Source organism: Salvia miltiorrhiza, chromosome 3 (assembly GCF_028751815.1).
Source record: "Salvia miltiorrhiza cultivar Shanhuang (shh) chromosome 3, IMPLAD_Smil_shh, whole genome shotgun sequence".
Taxonomy (NCBI): domain Eukaryota; kingdom Viridiplantae; phylum Streptophyta; class Magnoliopsida; order Lamiales; family Lamiaceae; genus Salvia; species Salvia miltiorrhiza.
The window spans coordinates 56,473,408-56,496,870 of record NC_080389.1 but is presented as its reverse complement, the minus strand read 5'-3'; the positions used below and the strand labels follow the sequence as shown (position 1 = coordinate 56,496,870).

The window sequence follows — 23,463 nt, the reverse complement described above, 5'->3', positions numbered from 1 at the left end:
TGATTTAGAGCTTGCAGCCGTTGTGCATGCCCTGAAAATTTGGAGACATAATCTCTACGGAGTTAGATGTGAGATTTTCACGGACCACAAAACTTTGAAATACTTTTTCAAGCATAAGGATATTAACATGAGGCAAATGAGATGGCTCGAATTAGTAAAGGATGTTAACTGCGACATTAACTATCACCCTGGCAAGGCCAATGTAGTAGCCGATGCATTGAGCCGAAAGGTCTCGTCAAAGTTAGGATGTCTTCTCACGAGAGAGGATGAGCTTATAAAGGACTTTGACAAGATGAGGATAGAGATGATAAAACCACCAGGGACGATAGCAAGTATTGTTGCGACGATGCCTAGTTTGAGGAAAATGGTGATTGAAGCACAAGGAAAGATGAGACAATGAACAAGTTACGAGAAAGGATAAGAGCAGGAGATCTCAAGAGTTACAAAAAAAAAAAAAATCAGACAATGTTATCTTATTTAAGGGGAGAAGATGCATTCCCCGCGATGATGAACTTAAGAAAACGATCATGAGTGGGACTCATGACACGCCTTACACCGCCCACCCAGGAGGCACAAAGATGTATCAGGTTGTGAAAAATAGATTTTTGTGGGACGGAATGAAATGAGACATAGCTTCGTTTGTAGAGCGATGCTTAGCTTGTCAGCAAGTGAAAGCATTACACCAACGACCATATGGGAAGTTAAAACCGTTGGAGATTCCCGAGTGGAAATGGGATCACATAGCGATGGATTTTGTGACAGCTTTACCCAAAAGTCAAAGAGGAAATACAGCAATTTGGGTGATTGTAGATCGACTAACAAAATCTGCACATTTCTTACCGATCCTAATCGCGTATGGACCAGATAAGTTAGCACAATTGTACGTTCGTGAGATTATAAGATTGCATTGAGTACCGGTGTAGATCACCTCAGAAAGAGAAAATAAATAAATTTCATCACATTTTTGGATGAGTTACAGAAAGAGTTGGGTACAAGGATGAATTTTAGCATAGCAGGCGATAGAAGATATGATAAGAACTACTATCCTTGATAGAGGAGTAAATCGGGAGAATGTGTTGCCACTAATTGAGTTTGCCTATAAGATGTGAGACAAAGTTTCGAGATAGGAGACAAAGTTTTCTTGAAGGTTTCACCCTCAAAGGGGATGAATAGATTTGGAGTTAAAGGACAGCTTAGACCCAGAGTTATAAGTCCTTACGAGATATTGCAAAAGATAGGTCCAATAGCGTATAGGTTGGCTTTGCCACCTAGCTTTGGAAATGTGCATAACGTGTTTCACGTGTCACAATTGAGAGGATATATATTTTTGACTCAAACCATGAGGTTTACTAAGAAGAAATGATCTTAGAACCAGACTTGAGTTATGAAGAGAGACCTCAGATGATGTTAGATCATAAAATTCGGCAATTGAGTAATAAGTCGATTGCATTGGATAAGGTCCAATGGAGATATGATAGTTAGAAAGAAGTGGAAAGAGAGCTTGAGGATAAGATGTGAGAGAAGTACCCGAAACATTTACAAGAGGTACAAATTTCGGGACGAAATTTATTTTAAGGGGGAAGGTATGTAATACCCGGGCTTTTGATGACGTGTTTAATTGCTTAAGTTTGAGTAATTAGGGTATAGATCCCTTGTTTGATTACTTTGTACATAGATGATGAGTTATGAAGTTTTCTTTTCTTTTTTTTTTAAAAATATGTTGAGATGTTCTTTTGATGATGTTTGGATGATGTGAGATTTTATATCCGAAATTGAGTTTGAGTATTCGAATAATTCGAGATAATTATTTGAATGAGAACGGTGAACTCGGAAGTGAGATCTGAGTCCGTTAAGACGTTTTTGAAAATTTTGACTTTTTGACGATGAATAGTAAAATACTGCTATTTCGTCTTTTTGTCGACTTTCAAAATCTTACGTGCACGTCGTCGAGAAATATTCTTAATTTTTCGATACGAGTCCAATAATGAAAGTTTTTATTTTTGGACGACGAGTGAATAGTAAATCGGAATTTCTCGATAAACGAACCGAGCTCGTTTATCAGAATTTCGAGAACGAGCTTGCGTTTTCTATATTTATATAGAATTACGAGTGTAATGAAAGTGAGTAGGAGTTAAGAGGGTGAGTAACGAAGAATGTGGGTAATTAGTCGTTAAAACGAGACGAAACGGGATATTTAACGACTAACGGGTTAATATCTTAAAGGGTTAAGTATCAGATCAGCCCCTAACGTGGAGGCCCTTATAGCATTGGGCCCCTTATGGCAAGGGGTGTGTCAAATAAGCCCCTATGGTAATTAAAATCGAACAAAATCACCCTTAGCCCTAACGGTGAGTTAACAGCCGTTAACTATTTAAGTTTTTTAATTTTTTTTTATTTCTCTCTCACGCGCTCTCTCTCTCACTCTCTGCTCTCTCTCACCTCTCACTCCTCTCACTCCTCCCTGCTCTCTCTCACCTCTCACTCCTCCCTCTCGGCTCACGATCTCTCTCTCACGCTCTGCTCGCCGGACAAGATGGAGGGAGGCGGTGGCGTCGCTGGATCTGGAGAACTAACGGCGACAGCTGCTCTTGTGCAGAGATGACGAAGGCAGCCGCTGCTGCCGGCCAGGGCTGGGAGAGCAGGGGGAGCGAGATGGAGGGAGGCGGCGGCGGCGCCGGATCTGGAGAACGGACGACGCCGCTGCTCTTGTGCAGAGATGTCGTAGGCGGCGGTGGCGACGACGAATCCGCCGTGGAAGAAGAGTACGAGGGGCAGTTTGGCGGAGGAGGATTTGCGGCGGGGGAGGTAGATTCGGGCCCAGGTGTTGTTGTGTGGAGTTGAGCTGGGTGGATCGGAGCAGGCGGCGGTGGTGGGATTGAATTCGGCGGTGCGTGTGAAGGAACCGTCGGAGTTTTTGGTGAGGCCAAGATTGGCGTAGGGGTCGGAAATGGATTGGGTTTGTGTGGAATCCGATGAAGACATTGTTACTTGCTTGGAGATCTCGCCTCCAGATCCGGCCAGGGCTGGGAGAGCAGGGGGAGCGAGATGGAGGGAGGCGGCGGCGTCGCCGGATCTGGAGAACGGACGGCGGCAACTGACGGAGATGACGAAGGCAGCAGCTGCTGCCGGCCAGGGTTGGGACAAGTGGGACCCACCAAAAAAAGAAAAATAAAAAAATAATAATAAGAAAACGGTGTTAAGTGGACGTTAGTTGTAAGGGTGTATTTGTTCAAAATTAATTACCATAGGGGCTTATTTGACACACCCCTTGCCATAAGGGGCCCAATGCTATAAGGGCCTCCACGTTAGGGGCTGATCTAATACTTAACCCTATCTTAAATATCTAAGGCTACCCCACCAAAACCACCCCCCAAACCACCCAACACCCCTTTATCTACCTCACTCACGGCTGAATTCAGCCAACACACTCCAATCATCTTTGCTCTCTCACACACACAACACCCAAAACACCTACTTATCACGCCAAACACCATTTTTAGCTTGGACGGAGGTTTCAAGCTCCGATTTGAGCACCGAGACGAGCACCGATCATCTTTTCGATCACGTATCTAAGTAGGTAAGATCTCTACCTACGTTTTGATGGTTTTCTTTTCGATTTTCGTCGACGTCGAAAAATGTCGATTCTCGACTTTATTTTGAAACGACGTCGGATCGTCGTGAAATTTTAGTATGTTGTTCTTGGGTAGATGTTGAGCATGTTTAATGAAGGGAGTAAGAACGGAACGAACCGTAGCTATGAAACCCATGAGGGCAGCCCCGTTTTTCACATATTAGCTTGTCTTTCGATTTTTGTTTGATCGTTTTGACTTGATATTTGTGCTTAGGGGTATGCTAGAATCGATATATATATTAAATTCGTATTTTTCCAAGCACGAAAATTGTATAAATTTTTAGAGTATGATTATTTAAATTCGTGAAGTTTGAGACGTTGCATAATGAATATTATTGCGTATATGTGTTCTACGATATCACATGAGCATGCTAATTGATTTACAATTTATGGATGATAATTGTTGAACGAAATTAAAACTGGAATTCTGTCAAAATTTTACAGCAGTTTCAAGCTTATGTTTCGATGAGTTTTCATTGCTTGATGGCTCTGAAATTTTAGTATGTTTATCTATGATATGTGTATTTCGTTGCTGCAAAATTTCATGTCTTTTGGATGATGTTTGCTATTTTAAAGATATTTTGAAAAATCCTTAACAGAATCTGTCAACTATTGGTAGACTTCACAAAAACGTTTATATCTATTAATCCATGAAGGATTTTGCATCACCGTTTTTTTTAAACGAAACTAGACTTCAATACTTTTCTAAAAACATAAGATTTCGATTTTTATGACCTCTGAAACAGAGCAGTTTATTATTTCAAAAATGCCCTGTTCTGCTGTCATATTTGTCCAACAGTAAAAGTGTATGAGTTTCATTGTTTATTTGGCAGATCATATGAACGTTTTCTCTTGTGAAATTTTAACCAAATCTTCAAGGATACCTTAGTTTTGGATGATTAAATTTGATGGAATTTTATTAAGGTTTGCCTTGGTTTCTAATGGCCTAAACAAAATTGGCAGAAACTGTCAATCTTTGACAGCCTGCACTAAAAGAGCAATATCTCCAAAAACCTTTAACCTTTTTGGTTAACTACCATTTTTAGAGTGAACTACACTTCATGAAGTTTTTGAGATCAATTGGTATGAGAGTTTATGATGATTGAGTTGGTTGTTATGAATTTTTAAAGATGACACAAAAACAGCAAAACTTTCTAGAAAACAACTTGATTATATTTGTTTTGATGGATGATACGATATGACTAAATGGTGTGAGTTGTGAGAGTTATTATTAACGCACATAAATGTTGGTATCTGACACTCGAACAATTGGTGTCGAGTATAAATGATAGTTTACTGATAAAGAGTTTTGATGATTTTGAATTGTTTGGTTTGCGTTGAAAAGATGTCAAGATGTTAAGTTTTGAGTCGAGAGACGAGTTCACGTAGTGAGATTCACGCGTTGAAATCTCGTGGCTGACATTATATATGAATAGGTCATGCCGAAATTTTTAGTGAAATTAGAATTTGAGCATAGTCAATTCTTGTTGACCCGTGACTCAAATACATGCCTAATGGAAAGTTTAACTTTCTAATCGGTTAATTAGACGAGAAGAGAGCGAATAGATCTGCTAAGAAAGTGGACTTTTCGATGTGTTAAATATTTCTTTTAATTGAAGCGCTGCTAATTATAACATAAGGATGTTATAATTAATGAGTAATGACGAGAGATAATAATTGTTATATTGATTAACAATCAAGAGAGATGAACATTAGAGATACTAATGTTTCATAAAAGAGATTAGATTATCAATCGAGGTTTCTTTTATAACTTCTCACCAATTCTTCATAACGATGAAGGTCCTTTTGGGAAGTAACGACTTGAGGGAGAGAGTGACGTTACTCATTGATACAGAGACACAACGAGGTGGGCATTACTTTTACTATACGTATATAGAGATCCCCTGCTTGTCGTAGGCCTCTTATACGAATGAATGCATGAGATGATTTAACTGTTAATTTCAGTTTTATATATCTATCAAACGAGTTTAATGCTACCTTTGAGCAAGTTATTTCATGACAAAATCTTTGAGTTAAAGTTATTTCAAGTATTGTCTTGCCATAAAATGTTTAAATTTTAGTATGATATCTATCTGCTTTGGCTTTGCCAATGATGCAATCGAATTCGAGTCCTGAGCAGTTGATAGCTATCCTGCCAGGGCTAGTGTACACCAGTGACCGTGAGTCATCTAGCGGGTTGGCCGGTCAAGTGACCGTGAGAGGTGGCCACCTCTCCGGCACACAGTTTCAGATATGATAGATTACAAAAGAACTTAGTCTGATCAGACGAACTTTAAGAATCACAAATGAACTTAGTAAGCTTGGGCCTTTTTAGCGAAAAACTCCCTTGCTGTACTGTTTATGATGGCATGACAATTTATAGTTTTGAAGCATGTATTTTTATACCTAGGCATACGTGCCCACTGAGTGCTTTTGTACTCAGCCCTGCATATGTTTTCTAAATGTGCAGGTTGAGCTGATGTGATGATGGTGCTGCAGTGAGCGGAGTCTCCAGGGTTGTTAATAAATAGTTAACCTGTCTAGAATATGTCTTCATACATATGTCTAGCTACTTTCCGCTGCAAGATGTTGTTGATGTTATAGTATGTTATGTCATACTTTGAGTCTTAAGAGAATGGTTTCATACGATGTATAACTTGATTAATGATATTAATTAAGTTTTATGCTGTCTTTCATAGACTGTTTTCAATTGAGTATTAATGAATAAAAATGACGAGTTTTATTAAGATGAGTAAGTTTTACGGCTATAAATGACGCCCCTTTTCTTCCCCTTCTTCTTTAACCCCATCCCTAGTCGTGGATCACTCGGCCTAACTATCCATAGTTAGGGCGGGCTGTGACAGGTATTTCAAGTTTCAGACGAGATGATGCTCAGAAGTTAGAGGTGGTCTATCAAACTCTAGATGAGATGATGCCCGAAACTCGGTGGACCTTTCAAATTCCAAATGATATGATGTTCGATAACTCAATTATGATTTTTTAACTCCGACGAGATGATTATCGTAAGTTAGTTATAATCTTACAAGCTTGATATATATATATATATATATATATATATATATATATATATATGATAAACATGCATTTTTTACCTCTTAGTGTGTCATATTTGATGGTTAGTTATGAGGTTTTTGTGTGTTTGATGGTTTATTTTGAGCTTATATTGGTTTTTGGTCAAGAACTTGTCACTCGCTTGTGTTTGAACGTATTTTCAGAAATAAAGAAGAAGAATTTGGAAGATTTGGCTGAAATACAAGTTGTAGTTCATCTCGAGAGGAGTTCGTAAGCGCAAACGGTTCGTAAATCGGAGTCCGGACGAGGGAGAACGAGCCAAAACAAAATCACTGCGCAAGGCCGCGCGAGGTCGCGCGGTCCAGGCGCGCGGCCGCGCGACCCGACCGCGCGACGATGGCAGAAGTTGCTGGACTGCTCACGCGGGCACAGCGCGCGGGCGCGCGAGCTCGCGCGGTCCAGCCATGCGGCCGCGCGACCCGGCCGCGCGAAACGCCGAGTTCCGCCCAGTTTTTCCGATTTTTCACTAAAAGCACGTTTTTGGAGTATTTTCGGGCTTAGACGACCTAGGGCTCATAAATACCATCTTTTAGCTTATCCCAGAAACCTTTTATCATCTTTTATCATATTTTACTTTTCCTGAGAGCTGAGAGAGACAGAGAACGGAGCCAGAGCAAGAACTGAAGACTCTCGAATTCTACTACGGTTTCATTGTTGAATGTTTATTTGTGTATTTGAGATATTGATTTTTAGTCATATGTCTATGTGTGGCTAGAATCCCTTTTTCCCAGGGTTTAGGGAGTAGACATGATTTGAATTTCTGACTGTTTGATTCAATTAATTGAGATTGTTGTTCCTTTTTATGTTCTTGTTATAATTGTTTGCTTTATTGATTGGCCACCAATTTAGCATAATCATAGGTTCTAATTTGATATCGGGAGATAATAATTATTACCTGAACTAAGAACATAGAACACATATATTTAATTCTAAAGGGAATTGATATTTGTGAGGGCGTTAATCCTATGAGCTTTTAGGAGTTGCATGTTAGAAGTGCGATCCGGGGACGGTAGCCTTGCATGTAATCAACGGTTTGTATGCCACGGGAGTGGGTATGAACTAGGTTAGAGATTGCCTTAGGAATCATCTTATTAATTTAATTGAACATGTTAGTTAGGAGAATCTGTTGAAACCTTTGCCTTGGGAAATCTTGTCTTATCTGTTTCTCTGTTTCGCAGCTTGTTTTGTTTTCTTTCCTGTTGTTTATTTATTTAGTTTTAAAACCAAAACTCTTAATTTCGTTTGTCCACATAGAGTAGAATAATTTAGGATAGGAATTGGTTAAATCAGTCTCTGTGGAATACGACCTTGCTTGCTACTGTACACAATTGCACCCGTACACTTGCGGCGTGTTAAATAAAATAGCGAACAAGTTTTTGGCGCCGTTGCCGGGGACTGATTTTTATCAGTACTATTCTGTTAATTGTTTGATACTAATCTGGATTTTTTATTTCTGTTATTTATTTTACTGTTCTTTGTTTTTCCTGTGGTTCTAATTCTTGTGTTTGGAGCTTTCCAGGTAGTGAATGGACACACGATCTCAGAATCTTCCTCTTGAAGATTTTGATCCAGAGATTGAAGCCACGTTCCACCTCAACAACAACAAGAAAAGAGAAGCCACACTAGACACGATGGCTGCCACTGCAGAAGAAGTCCGGGGGTTGAGAGAACAGCTGCAGGCGTTGTTAGATGCTCAGAAAGATGCTGGCAAGCAGAAACAGGCCCCGATCAATGAGGCGTTCACTCCGCATTATTATTTTCATGAGCCTCCAAGAGTCAACGCAAATAATTTTGAGCTCAAGACTGGTTTAATCACGATGGTGCAGCAAAACCAGTATGGAGGCAAAGCTGTGGAAGATCCCAATGCGCATCTGGCGCAATTCTTGGAGTTGTGCAGCACCGTCAAGATGAACGGAGTCCCAGATGATATCATACGACTCCGCCTTTTTCCATTCTCACTCCGGGATAAGGCAAAGTCATGGTATCAAACTTTGCAGCTGGGAGCTAATCCGGTATGGGGGGATTTGGCTGATCTTTTCCTACGGAAGTTCCATCCCCCCGGGCTCACACTGAAGCTAAAGATGGAGATTCTCCAATTCCAACAGTTTGATGGAGAGACACTAGCAGAGACATGGGAGAGATACCAAGAAAAGTTGAGAAAGTGCCCGTCCCATGGTTTCGATGAGGGGACTCTGGTGGTTATGTTCTATAACGCTTGTGGGGAGCGCACCAGGATGTTCATGGATACAGCTGCAGGGGGCTCATTGCTCAAGAAAGGAAGTTCTGAAGCTATGGAGATCATTGAGAGCATGGCCACCACGAGCTATCAATGGCCATCCGAGAGAGTTCACTTGAAGAAAGTTGCTGCTACCTCCAGTTCGGAGCCTATGGCGTTGATTTTGACTCAGCTGGCAGAGATGAACTCGAAGATCAAGGCTATGACTGTTGGCCATCCTGAGCCGGCTGTGGAGATCCCAACAGGCGTAGAAGACGTCAACTACATCAATGGCAGAAACTATGGGAACTATCAGCATGGACAACAGTTTCATCATGGAGGGCGTCCACATCCCAATTTGGCTTATGGGAATCCGAATAACGCGCTTCATGCTCCACCAGGATTCTCTGTCACCAATGGAGTCATCAATGATGAAAAGAAGCCTAATTTGGAAGAGCTGATGATGAAGTTCATCTCCAGGGTAGATGAGAGGATGGAAAAGCTGGAGTCCAATGCCGTTGCTGTGGGGACTCAAATGAAGATGTTCGAGACCCAATTGGGCCAAATAGCCACAGCCGTCAACAAACTCCAACAGTCGGGCAACCTCACAAACAATGCCAAGGTAAATGCAAAGGAGCAGTGCATGGCCATTGGGTTAAATAGTGAAGGCACCTCAGATTGCAGCCATGGATCTCGTGAGATGGAGAGACCAGAGCTATCGTGGAGAGTCTGGGAGGAAGGTCGACGACTTCCACCTCATCTGCGTCCTCCTGGGTGGTTGCCGTTTCCCCAGCGTCACTTTAAGATGGTTGATCTGCCGAGCGGGACTACACAGGAAGGGGCTATGACGACAACAGAGGAAAGCGCACGGCTGATTGAGGAAAAAGCTGAGGAGGTCACTGTTGAGGTTTCTGGCAGAAAGAAGGATGCAAAGCAAAAAGCTACTTCGCCAGCAACTGTGGCCATTTCTCTCCCTAAGCGCCATAAGAAAGAGAGGGTGAAGGAGCAGTTCTCCAAGTTCTTAGAGATCTTCAGGAAAGTGCAAATTAATATTCCGTTGGTGGAAGCATTGCAGGAGATGCCGCAATATGCTAGATTCCTGAAGGACATTATCTCGAGGAAGAAGAAGTTGGTGGAGTTTGAGACGGTGAATCTCAATGAAGAATGCAGCGCAATCTTGCAGAGAAAGCTGCCGGCGAAGGTCAAAGATCCGGGCAGCTTCACACTTTCCTGCATTATTGGAAGCCAGCATTTCGGAAGGTCACTCTGCGACCTGGGGGCGAGCATCAATCTCATGCCGTTATCTGTTTTCAAGCAGCTGGCGATTGGGGAGTTAAAGCCGACATCTATGAGGTTGCAGATGGCAGATAGGTCGGTCACTTATCCTCGTGGAGTTGTGGAGAACGTGCTCGTGAAGGTGGGGGATTTTATTTTCCCTGCAGATTTTGTGGTTTTAGACATTGAGGACGACAACAAAATTCCGCTGATTTTGGGGCGCCCGTTCCTTGCAACGGGAAGAGCTTTGATTGATGTGGAGAAAGGAGAGCTCACGTTGAGGGTTCATGAGGAAAGCCAAACGTTCCATGTCTATGAACCATGCCACATCCAAGAAGATGAAGTGCCCAAGAAAGCTAAAGATCCGGGCAAGGTAAGTGTTGATATATTTAATACATTTGATACGGATCCTTTTTCTTGGCAGGACCCACGTGATCGAAAGTTTAAAGGAAGAGCTCTGGATGAAAAGCATGGAGTAGGAAGCAGCTGGTCGCAGCACTGCTTGTACCAGCCACCTTGAAGAGGTTGCTGTTCTGTCGAGCTAACGACGTTAAAAATAGCGCTTATTGGGAGGCAACCCAATTTCTGGTTAGTTTGTTCCTTTTCGTTTGTTTGTTTGTTTGTTTTCGTGCCCCACAAATCCTTTTCAAACTTATTCTCCTTGGTGGTGAATAAGTTTGGGGGGATGTGTCTTTGTGGGTGCACTGTTTGCTTTGGTTGTTCTTGTTTGTTTTGTCGTTGAGTTGTTTAGTCTTGCTTTGTTGATTTCTTTGTGATGTACCTTGATGATGATGTGAGTAGTGCAGAGTTTTGTTGGATAATTGGCTTATGACGATTTCTGCTTTAAAATTGTGAAATTGCATGCGTTTGTGTTGATATTGTTGAGATTGAGCATGATTGATGAATGATAAGTATGGTCTCTTTTGATGTTGCAATCAATGAAATAAGCTGTGAGATTTGAGCCTTGACTGTCACCATGTTTACAGTCTTATTTCTTATTCTTGAGTGATTGTTCGAGCATGCATGTGTCTCACTAGAACTTGTCTTGGTTTCTCCCTCGAGGTCACATAGTGTGCTTAATAACTTTGAGATGATAGAAGGCCATCTTTGCTAGCCTATTTATCCCATATTTGTCCTATATCTTTATATGATCCTAGTTCAACCCCTTTTAGCCTTATTTTTCCATATTCTTTGATTTAGCTATGGGTGAGAGCTTGGAAATTGTTAATATGGAATAGTTGGTTTGTGGAGATGAATGATCATGAATTATGTTTTGTGGTTTCAAATTGAAAATCCTAGTACCCTACAAGTTGTTGAAAAAAAAAAGAATGGTGGAGAAAAGAAAAAAAGAAAAGAAAAGAGAGAGCAAAAGAATTGAAAAAATGGGTACATATGATGCATTAGAGAGACATAATGTTATGAGAAATAATTGTTGAGTTGTGATGATTTCTCGCATTGAAAAATCTGGTTTTGTGAGAGGTGGAAGATGGTATGGTTTAAGAATGTTATAAGGTTGGTGATCGAGCTACATTGAGGAGTATCTTTTAGTCACTCAGCCAAATTTATCCTACCTTACCAAAGAGCCTACATTACAACCTTCAATAAAGACCTTTTTGATCTTGGTTATAGGAGCACACATTTAGTGGTGGAGAGGTGAGACGATTGACAAGCTTATGGATGAGTACTTGTTTAGCTTGAACTGAGCGTATACACGTCCTTTTTGAATTGATACACTTGAGAGTTGAGAGTTCTTATATTCTTTATCTTTTTGGTGAGGATTGCAATTCATTGAGACCATAATTTGAGTTTGTCATGATTGTGATATTGTGATGATAGGAGATACAAATGCATGTTGGTATTTTGTTGACAAATCTGAAGCCATAATGTTATCCACTTTTCTCGGCGCTCTTGTTGATTCATTCTTGGTTCATCTTTGTTTTGTCCGAGGACGGACAATAGTTCAAGTTTGGGGGGTTGATAAACATGCATTTTTTACCTCTTAGTGTGTCATATTTGATGGTTAGTTATGAGGTTTTTGTGTGTTTGATGGTTTATTTTGAGCTTATATTGGTTTTTGGTCAAGAACTTGTCACTCGCTTGTGTTTGAACGTATTTTCAGAAATAAAGAAGAAGAATTTGGAAGATTTGGCTGAAATACAAGTTGTAGTTCATCTCGAGAGGAGTTCGTAAGCGCAAACGGTTCGTAAATCGGAGTCCGGACGAGGGAGAACGAGCCAAAACAAAATCACTGCGCAAGGCCGCGCGAGGTCGCGCGGTCCAGGCGCGCGGCCGCGCGACCCGACCGCGCGACGATGGCAGAAGTTGCTGGACTGCTCACGCGGGCACAGCGCGCGGGCGCGCGAGAAGGCCGCGCGAGCTCGCGCGGTCCAGCCATGCGGCCGCGCGACCCGGCCGCGCGAAACGCCGAGTTCCGCCCAGTTTTTCCGATTTTTCACTAAAAGCACGTTTTTGGAGTATTTTCGGGCTTAGACGACCTAGGGCTCATAAATACCATCTTTTAGCTTATCCCAGAAACCTTTTATCATCTTTTATCATATTTTACTTTTCCTGAGAGCTGAGAGAGACAGAGAACGGAGCCAGAGCAAGAACTGAAGACTCTCGAATTCTACTACGGTTTCATTGTTGAATGTTTATTTGTGTATTTGAGATATTGATTTTTAGTCATATGTCTATGTGTGGCTAGAATCCCTTTTTCCCAGGGTTTAGGGAGTAGACATGATTTGAATTTCTGACTGTTTGATTCAATTAATTGAGATTGTTGTTCCTTTTTATGTTCTTGTTATAATTGTTTGCTTTATTGATTGGCCACCAATTTAGCATAATCATAGGTTCTAATTTGATATCGGGAGATGATAATTATTACCTGAACTAAGAACATAGAACACATATATTTAATTCTAAAGGGAATTGATATTTGTGAGGGCGTTAATCCTATGAGCTTTTAGGAGTTGCATGTTAGAAGTGCGATCCGGGGACGGTAGCCTTGCATGTAATCAACGGTTTGTATGCCACGGGAGTGGGTATGAACTAGGTTAGAGATTGCCTTAGGAATCATCTTATTAATTTAATTGAACATGTTAGTTAGGAGAATCTGTTGAAACCTTTGCCTTGGGAAATCTTGTCTTATCTGTTTCTCTGTTTCGCAGCTTGTTTTGTTTTCTTTCCTGTTGTTTATTTATTTAGTTTTAAAACCAAAACTCTTAATTTCGTTTGTCCACATAGAGTAGAATAATTTAGGATAGGAATTGGTTAAATCAGTCTCTGTGGAATACGACCTTGCTTGCTACTGTACACAATTGCACCCGTACACTTGCGGCGTGTTAAATAAAATAGCGAACAATATATATATATATATATATATATATATATATATATATATATATGGGGGAAGGCTAAAATAAGAACGCTTCTTAAAATATAAATTAGGAACCATTTTCAGCCCTTAGATCATCAAGATCTACGGTTGATTCATCACCTTGTTGGATAAATTCATGGTCCTGAGTTCGAATCCCAAAGGTAGCAAAAAATTATTTTTCGCAATTCATGCCTTTATACAGTTTATTCGTGCGTGTTATACATAAAATTCATGCATTTTTGCTGCTTCGTAATTCTTAAAATAAGGGTGGTTTATTGAATAACCGCTCCCTATATATATATATATATATATATATATATATATATATATATATATATATATATATATATATATATATATATATATATATAATACTCCCTCCATTCGCGATATCATTTTCACATTGTGGACGGCGTATGTTTTAAGAAAAACGATGGACAGTAGTAGATATGAGCATCCACAGTAGGGTGACTTGATAGCTGACCTTATAGAAGGGGGACCATATTGAGTAAAGAGGTCGCAGTGGGGCGACTTCATAGCTGACTTGATCTTTTTAATTTTTATTTTTGTATTTTTTTTATTTAAATTTAATTGCACAAATTTAAATAACACAATTACTTAAAATAAAAATTGCATTAATACTAATTATTAAATATTTATATATAAATTTAAAATTGAAAAAAAATTACAATAAAAAATACAAGCCCAAATATTTTCATTTTTTCTTTACCACTTTATAATTTTAAATTAAAACTAATTAAAAATAAAAGCCCAAATATTAAAAACCCAATTCTAATTTAAAACCCTAAACTATTCATATAATGGCGCCGCTTCGCTTCATTATCACTTCTTCATCTCCTTCATTTGCGCCGAGTCTCCTGTACTAATCGGTTTTTTCGTTATTTTATTTTCTACGCGTGTTAAACACGCGCTCGACTTTAAAGGGATCAGGTTGTACCCGATAAATCGGGGCACCATTGAGACTTCACCGTTTGCAGTGAAAAACCTGATTGGGTGACTCAAGTCATCCCCATCGGACCACCCACTGTAGGTGCTATAAGAGTGGATATTGTAGTGAGTGGAGTTTGGGCCCCACAATAAAGACATTTTTTGATGAAAATATAAGGTTAAATTAATAAAGTGTTACATGGACCCTACAATTATAAATAGAAGTGAAAATGATATCGCGAATGGAGAGAGTATATGATGAAGATAGAATTGTTTAATATATTATATCTTTAATTATTGATTTGTCTTGTTGGTCAAGTTAGTTTGTTTCCTTTTAGATGTTTAGGGTTTTATTATAAATAGGAGTTTTATTTATGTTTTAGTAGAGTTGAATTGAGAGTTAAAATGTAGAGGGTGGGATTATTCACTGATACCAACTGATGCAGGTATAAGCGTGAAATATATTTGATACTGATAAATATACGAACCCCGTTGATAACCACTGTATACCGGAATACGTACAATAAGGGTTAATCCGTTGATTCACTCATGAATACCGGAAGAACACCGCGAGAAGTGAATAATCCTACCCTCTACATTTTAACTCTCAATTCAACTCTACTAAAACATAAATAAAACTCCTATTTATAATAAAACCCTAAACATCTCAAAGGAAACAAACTAACTTGACCAACAAGACAAATCAATAATTAAAGATATAATATATTATACAATTCTATCTTCATCAGTATATGATACTTACAATTTAATATATTCAATTTCCCGTCGAATTTTGACGGGTTACTCACTAGTTGAATTAATACCTGATCACTTTTTCTTTCTCACTTCCAATTAATTATTTACATTTTTAGGTTAAGGCTCATTTAGTTTAGGGAAGTCATCATACGATTAGAGTATAAATAACGTTCGAGTTTCAAAGGTGAATTTGCTCCTTCAAAACAAAAAAGTTCACTGATTTTGCATATTTTCTACTTTGTAATTCATGTGGTGACAATCTTGAATATTTTTACTTTATTGTTTAATTACGTTCTATAGATAATTTATACAATACTAATATCATCATGAAATTATGCTAAAAACAAGCATTGAAGAAATATGTTGTGAAGCATCCAAGATAAATTTATGCAGGGAGTTGATAAAATAAATAAGTTGGATATCGGAAAATTCTATTCCAAACTCGGGTCTTGGTGTTGTCCCCAGATTTGTGAGATGGTGAGTAATCGGGTGGTGAGTAGTCAGAGGTGATGATGGGCTGCTCAAGTTGTAATACCACTTGAGACATGGTAGGCCTGTTGTTGAGAATAAAAAGTCAGCAGACAAATAAAGTTAGTCAAAAGATAAAGTTAGTCAAAAGATAATTAAGAATCCCTTAATTATAGGGATCCTCATGATGTTGTAGGAATCCTCATGATGTTGTAGAAGTAATATTGAATATCAGCTCCCTTCTTAATACTATAAAAGGGATGATTGTATCAGCAGGAAATAACAAGAAATACAATTACAATCTTTAGCTTCTCTTTCTCTATGCATTATGATGATACAATGTTTCAACATGGTATCAGAGCAGGTTTAACCATAGGAACTCAAAAACGAATCATCATCGTTCATAATCCAAAACCAAAACATTCCTAGCCAATTCAAATCAGTTTGTGGAGAAACTCACCGGCGACAGTTTCGATCGCCATTCCAAAAATGAAGAAAGCTTCCAAAACCAGCGGCAGCGGCAAGCCCAACGCCCCTCAGCTGCGCAAGGACCGCAAGTCAGGCTCGGGCCTGCTCGGCTCCCCTAAGAAAGGCGGCCATGGCGGCAAGTTCACGTGGGCAGGCGACGGCTACTCCACGGTCGAGCTGGGCCGCTCCGACATCCACCTCGCCGGCTCCGCTGTAGAGGATTCCGCAAGCGGGTGCGGCGCCACAAGCCCAAGCCCGGCGGGCAGCTTCATCATAAGCTCATGCAGAGCCACCACATACCCCGCCGTGTGCGAGAAATCCCTCTCAACATACGCGGCGACAATAAACAAGAGCCCGAAGCAGCTGGTGATGACGGCGCTGACAGTGAGCGTGGACACGGCCGAATCAACCAAGTCATTCGTGAAGAAGCTCACCAAATTCCGCGGGCTGAAGCCGAGGGTGCGGTCCGCCATCAAGGACTGCCTGGAGGAGATGAACGACAGCGTAGATGGCCGAGAGGGCCGAGGAGGCAGCCGATCGGCGGCTGCTAGCGTCGCTGCCGGCGTTGATGGCCGAGGCAGAATCGAGAGAGGAAAGGGAGAGAAGGAGACGTATGATTTCAGTCAAGGGGAGAAGGAGGCGCATGCATTCAGTCAAAGGGAGGAAACTTTAGGTATAGGGTTTGATGAATATCCATCAAACCCTCCCATTTTTCCCTTATCTCAATTGCAGTCCCCTATTTTCCGTAAATTACAAAAGAAACCCCATTTTTTTGAGTCTAGTCCCTCAAGTTTATGGAAACCCCAGAATGAACCCCATGTTATTAAAAACAGCCACACAGTTATGCCCAACTCAATTTTTGACCCTAAACTATGTCAAAATTCGAAAATAACCCCTACTGCATGTCAAGTGTCAAATAAACAAGTCAGTAGAAAAACAAATTGGATTTTTGATTGTGGAGCTACAGACACTATGACTTTTGACAAATCAGATATACTTGAGTCATCAAAATCCTTTAGAACTCATGTACAAACTGCTAATGGTGACTTAACTCAAGTAGAAGGGGCCGGAACTATAGAAATCTCCCCAACCTTGCGATTATCCAATTGTCTATATGTTCCGTCCCTATCTCATAAGTTGTTGTCAATTAGTCATGTTACTAAAGAACTCAATTGTACCATGATAATGCATCCTCACTTCTGTTTACTTCAGGATATCAGGACGGGGGAGATTATTGGGCGTGGCACTGAGCGGGATGGATTGTACTATGTGGATGAGATAGCTCAACAAGGCAAGGTGATGCTGGCTCACGGAACTGCTGACCGGGAAGCCTGGCTTTGGCACCGTCGGTTAGGGCATCCATCCATGGGGTATCTTAAGCTTTTATTTCCTAAATTAATAAAAAATGGTGAGAATTTATCTTGTGAAACTTGTGTTTTAGCTAAAAGCCACCGAAAATCTTTTAAGCCTAATGACACACAAGTAAACTCCATATTTTCTCTTGTTCATTCTGATGTTTGGGGTCCTTCACCCGTGGTAGGGGGACAAGGTTTTAAATATTTTCTGTTATTTATTGATGATTGCACTAGGATGACATGGGTATATTTTTTAAAACACAAATCTGAAGTTTTTGAAAAATTTACTCATTTCCATACTATGGTTCAAACTCAGTTTCAGAAAAACATCCAAACCCTTAGAACTGATAATGGAGGGGAATTTGTTAATAATTCCATGAAAATATTTTGTCAAACAAAAGGGATTATTCATCAAACTACTTGCCCCCACACTCCTGAACAAAACGGAGTTGCCGAAAGAAAAAACCGAATTTTACTTGAAATGACTCGTTCTATGATGATTGAGTCTCATGTTCCCTCCTCTTTTTGGCCCGAGGCCGTGGCAACCTCGGCTTACCTTATTAACCGTCTCCCTACTAGGACTCTTAAACTTCAAACACCATTACAGAAATTGTCTACTCTGGCCTCCATACCTCTTGCCCTTACACTTCAACCACGGGTCTTTGGGTGCTCTGTTTTCGTTCACATTCCTAAACATGAACGCACCAAATTCTCTCCTTGTGCAGTCAAGTGTGTGTTTGTAGGATATGGAGTTAATCAAAAAGGATATAGGTGTTACAATTCCAAAACCCGTCAAATCATCACCACCATGAACTGTGATTTCCTTGAAACTGAGTATTTTTACGATAACCACCTTACCAGTCAGGGGGAGAGTGAGAGTGAGATCGACTTGTTAAGTTGGTTACCAATGCCAGTCCCGGAAGCAGATCCAACAGAAAAGGTTAACCTAGCCACCGAGCTTACTTCATCCACATCTGAGCAATCCAATCCACCGCCGCCCCAAATATCTTCTTCGCCACTGATATCTGAGGTAAGAGATTCTGAACCTATTACTATGATTTCGGGTTCTACTGAACCTGTTTCTCAAGTGGTTGAAGAAGAAGAACAGGAAGTACAGGAGGAGCATACAATGGGTGCAGACAAGGGGAGATATGTGTTACCCCCTAGAAGTACTCGAGGAATTCCTCCTAAACGTTATTCACCAGAAAAGTTTGGGAAGAACTCTCGGTATTCTATTGGGGGTATCGCCAAAGGGAACCTATCCAAAACTGCCGCTGCCTATGAAGTAGCTTTGTATGACGAAGAGATCCCAAAGAATGCGGAACAGGCCTTAAAGATTCCACATTGGAGAGATGCCATGAAGAAAGAAATAAGTGCACTGAATCGAAACCATACATGGGAGAAGTGTAGACTACCAAAGGGGAAGAAAACGGTAGGATGCAAATGGGTCTTCACAATCAAAAGGAGACCGGATGGATCTATTGAGCGTTACAAGGCTCGATTGGTCGCAAAAGGATACACACAGATGTATGGGATCGACTACGAGGAGACCTTCTCACCTGTTGCAAAGATGAACACTGTCAGAGTGCTCCTCTCAATTGCTGCTAATAAGGACTGGGATCTTCATCAGTTCGATGTTACAAATGCTTTCCTTCATGGAGAGCTTGAAGAAGAGAGAGAAGTCTACATGGAGGTGCCTCAAGGTTTTTCAGGAGATTTTGGAGAGGGTGAAGTCTGCAAGTTGAAGAAAACCTTATATGGGCTCAAGCAGTCTCCCAGAGCTTGGTTTGGAAGATTCACCGCAGCCATGAAAAAGTTTGGGTACCAGCAAAGCAACTCAGATCACACCTTATTCTTAAAGAAACGAGGTGATCTAATCTCTTGTTTGGTTATTTATGTTGATGACATGATTATAACAGGGGATGACACAGAGGAGATTCAAAAGTTGAAAGAAAGCTTGTTCAAAGAGTTCGAAATGAAGGACTTAGGAAAACTAAAATACTTCCTCGGAATTGAAGTTCTCAGATCAAAGAAGGGGATCTTCATCAACCAGAAGAAGTATACTTTAGATCTCCTAGCTGAAACTGGGATGCTAGATTGCAAGCCAGCAGAAACTCCTATTATCGTAAATCATGGGCTACAAATTGTGGAAGGAGCTCAGTTAGCCGATCGAGGACAATATCAGCGTCTGGTAGGGAAACTTATCTATCTTTCCCATACTCGACCTGACATTGCTTATGCTGTTGGTGTTGTTAGCCAATTCATGCACCAACCACAGGCTGACCACATGGAAGCTGCGCTCAGAATTGTGAGATATTTGAAGAAGACTTTTGACTATGGAGTGCTGTTCAAGAAGACTGAACACCTCGAGGTACAAGCTTACACAGATGCTGACTGGGCTGGAAACCCAGTAGACAGGAAGTCAACAGCTGGATACTTTGCATTCATCGGAGGGAATCTTGTCTCATGGAGGAGTAAGAAACAAAAGGTGGTAGCTCTCTCTAGTGCGGAAGCAGAGTTCAGAGGGATCAAGAGTGGATTGACTGAAGTCCTTTGGTTGAGAAGACTGTTAACTGAGTTGGGCCTTCAACCAACACAAACATGCCAGATGTTCTGCGACAATAAAGCCGCGATTAGCATCTCAGAAAATCCTGTTCAACACGACAGAACAAAACATGTCGAAGTGGATAGGCACTTCATCAAGGAAAAGATTGAGGAAAAGATTGTGGAGCTCCCGTTTGTGAGGTCCGAAGATCAGCTCGCTGATATCCTAACCAAAGCTGTAGACTTCAAAAGTTTTTCAGAAGTTCTTTCCAAGTTGAGTATCGGAAATCCCGTCACTCAACTTGAGGGGGAGTGTTGAGAATAAAAAGTCAGCAGACAAATAAAGTTAGTCAAAAGATAAAGTTAGTCAAAAGATAATTAAGAATCCCTTAATTATAGGGATCCTCATGATGTTGTAGGAATCCTCATGATGTTGTAGAAGTAATATTGAATATCAGCTCCCTTCTTAATACTATAAAAGGGATGATTGTATCAGCAGGAAATAACAAGAAATACAATTACAATCTTTAGCTTCTCTTTCTCTATGCATTATGATGATACAATGTTTCAACACCTGTGTTGTGGCAACTCACCCAAACAAATCTTTGCTACCTTCAACATCTTCCGCAACTCCTGCTCCACGGACGAGGAATCCAGATTTGGATCTACAAAAGGAAACTTGTCTAGCTTCGCATCTTCCATATCCACTTCATCCACAAAATAGCAGGAGCCATTGAAATCCAATGTATCTGGATCAGACAAACGAAGTCGGCGAACAATGTAAGGCGAGTGCACGAGTGATCTGCCAATAACAAGTTCCAGCAATAACATTCCGAAGCTGTACACATCACTCTTCCTCAATTCCTGCTTCGAGGCATAGTGATGGGCCATTTCCCCCAAACAAATATCAGACACGCAACCATACTCTTGTGAGTTGACAAATATATTGGAGGATTTGATGTTTCCATGGACCAGCTTCCCTCCACACTGTGCGTGGATATGCTCAATTCCGCGCGCCGCACCTACTGCAATTCTCACGCGGCTTTCCCAATCAGGCCTACTTCCATTTCCTGCATCCATCACATATTAATTTAAGGATCAGCAGATGGAGAGTCATTGTCTTGTCTGCACATATGTATATAGGATTACCTCGAAACATATCAAACACGCTTCCCTGGCTATAGTAATCATAGACCATGAGCTTCCTCTCCTCAGACAAGTGGTACGCCCATGGTGTGCCCACATTTTCATGCTTACAATCTCTCAACACAATCATATGCTGCTCGAATTCATATTCTGTTATGCTTGCAGTATCCATTAACTTGATGACAGCTCTACTTCCCGAGCGAAAACATTGCTGGTCCGACACCTGCACATCCCGCAACAGCCGAACCAGATCCGTTTTCCCGTAGTTGAGGTGTTGAACCAACTCGAAAGTTGCAGCAATGTGGAAGCTCCCAAGTGAAAGGGGCAAACCCAATTCCAGATCTGATGAGTAGTCAGAGGCGCAGATGGTGGAGATAGAATCTTGATGACAGAGTTGCCAAATCTGCTCTCTCTTCACCACCGCCGCCACCAGCCTCTCCCAGTTGTCGTAATTCCTAGACATCAAAATTGTTTCTCTTTTACATGCAACTCCAATTGAACTTCTGATTACTTGTTAGTATAACCTACTCTTGATGCCAATACTTTCAAGTCAACCAACGCGTTTATTCAGTAGTTTCTCAGAAGTAGCAGAAGTTGAATTAGTATATATTTGTAAACACCCAAGGGTCGCTAACCAGTCTCCACGGCTAAAAGGAGGAATCATAATATATTTCTCTTAAATCAAAGTAATACAAACACGATAATATGTATTCACAATAAATCATAATTCTGTGGAATAAATTTATGAGAGTAAAAACAAAACAAAATTTTAAGTAAAATAAGTTTCTGTCGGTAACATTCAGATTGTTGATGGATTATTTTCGATAAGTTTATGATGGAGAATAATATAGGATTGTTTTATTTAATAAGTATTTTAATTATTAGGTCTTTTATTTATTTATGTTTTTATTTTAGTTTATGGGTTAGTGTATGTATAGGATATTTCTTTATGTATTTCGCAATTGAATTTTAATAAATAAAATCCTAGGTTTTATTTTTCCCTTCTCTTGTCTGACATTCAAGAAAAATCAATAGAATTTTACTTTTATCTATATTCTTTTTCGTATTTTGTGAATCTTAATCAATAAATTAGACATTTCCCTGCATTAGTTTATTCTAACGCCTCATAAAAAAAGTTATCTTTTTACATTTTTTTTAACTTTTTCTGTATTATTAATATTTATCACAAATTATTTTATACTATATATTTTTTTTTAATTTTGATCTTATTTTAAGAAATTTTCCCTTGTTCCATTTTTTATATAGTTATACTATTAATTAGTTGGTTAGCCCTATTTTATGTGTGGATTATTTGTTGAACTCATTTACTAATTGGATTTACTAAATTTTTTCACTCAATTTTATATGGTTTGTAGTAGGGGGTAAAAATTGGATCCCTTGTCTTAAAGGCTAAAACTACCCCAATCGCCAAAAGATATTTTTGAACTTTCAAGTATGAATTGATTTTCTTTAAAAAAAAAAAGATTTCAGAATTAAGAAATCGCATCACTTGAATGTTCATGAATCATGATCCACTTGAATGTTTTTTGGGGATTGATTAAATTCATGGCATAGTATATACATTAGTTACCATATGTATCAACTCCAACTATGAAGATTCAGAATGAGAAATGATTTTTCTTTAAAAAATAGAATGAAAAGTGATTTAAAGATTTCTTCTAAAATAATTACTAAAATAGGGCCCAGTCCCGGCCCACGGGTAGGGAAGTCATTAGGGCTGGGAATTTCGGGATCGGGTATCGGGTACCCGATTATCCGACCCGAAAAAATCGGGTATCGGGTACTCTATACCCGAAAAATTCGGGTTCGGGTTCGGGATCGGGTATTTAGGGTGTTAGAAAATCGGGTATCGGGTATACCCGATCGGGTATCGGGTATACCCGAAATACCCGAATAATTTAGTATTTAATACGCAAACAGCTGTCATGTATTTTAATTGAAATCCCTTCCCTAGTTCTGGAGTGAAACAAGCAAACAGCTGTCATGTTTCCCAAAGTTCCCATTTCCAACCCCAAATTCCATTTCCCAAGTTCCCATTTCCAACCCCAAATTCCAATCTCCCGCCCGGCCGCCCCCCACTCCAGTCGCCGTTCTCCTCGACCGCCCACCGCGACCCTCGCACAGTCGCCGTTCTCCTCGACCGCCCACCGCAGTCGCCGTTCTTCTT

The 23,463-nt window shown here is 40.2% G+C and overlaps 1 protein-coding gene and 1 long non-coding RNA gene across 2 annotated transcripts; one reads left to right on the top strand and one right to left on the bottom strand.

The window, feature by feature from the left end:
- The first annotated feature begins 3,377 nt into the window (after nt 1-3,377).
- On the top strand, nt 3,378-6,327 carry LOC131014611 (uncharacterized). The gene is made up of 3 exons (XR_009098271.1): nt 3,378-3,577; nt 5,432-5,498; nt 6,102-6,327. It is a non-coding gene; the product is annotated as an uncharacterized LOC131014611 (long non-coding RNA).
- A 9,235-nt stretch (nt 6,328-15,562) lies between these two features.
- On the bottom strand, nt 15,563-22,086 carry LOC131014607 (probable inactive receptor kinase At5g53320). The gene is made up of 3 exons (XM_057942634.1): nt 21,279-22,086; nt 20,704-21,199; nt 15,563-15,848 (listed from the first exon to the last, which is right to left on the bottom strand). Exons 1-3 carry the CDS (start codon nt 21,736-21,738, stop codon nt 15,680-15,682), a joined length of 1,125 nt encoding a protein of 374 aa, XP_057798617.1. The 5' UTR covers nt 21,739-22,086; the 3' UTR covers nt 15,563-15,679.
- Nucleotides 22,087-23,463: the final 1,377 nt, after the last annotated feature.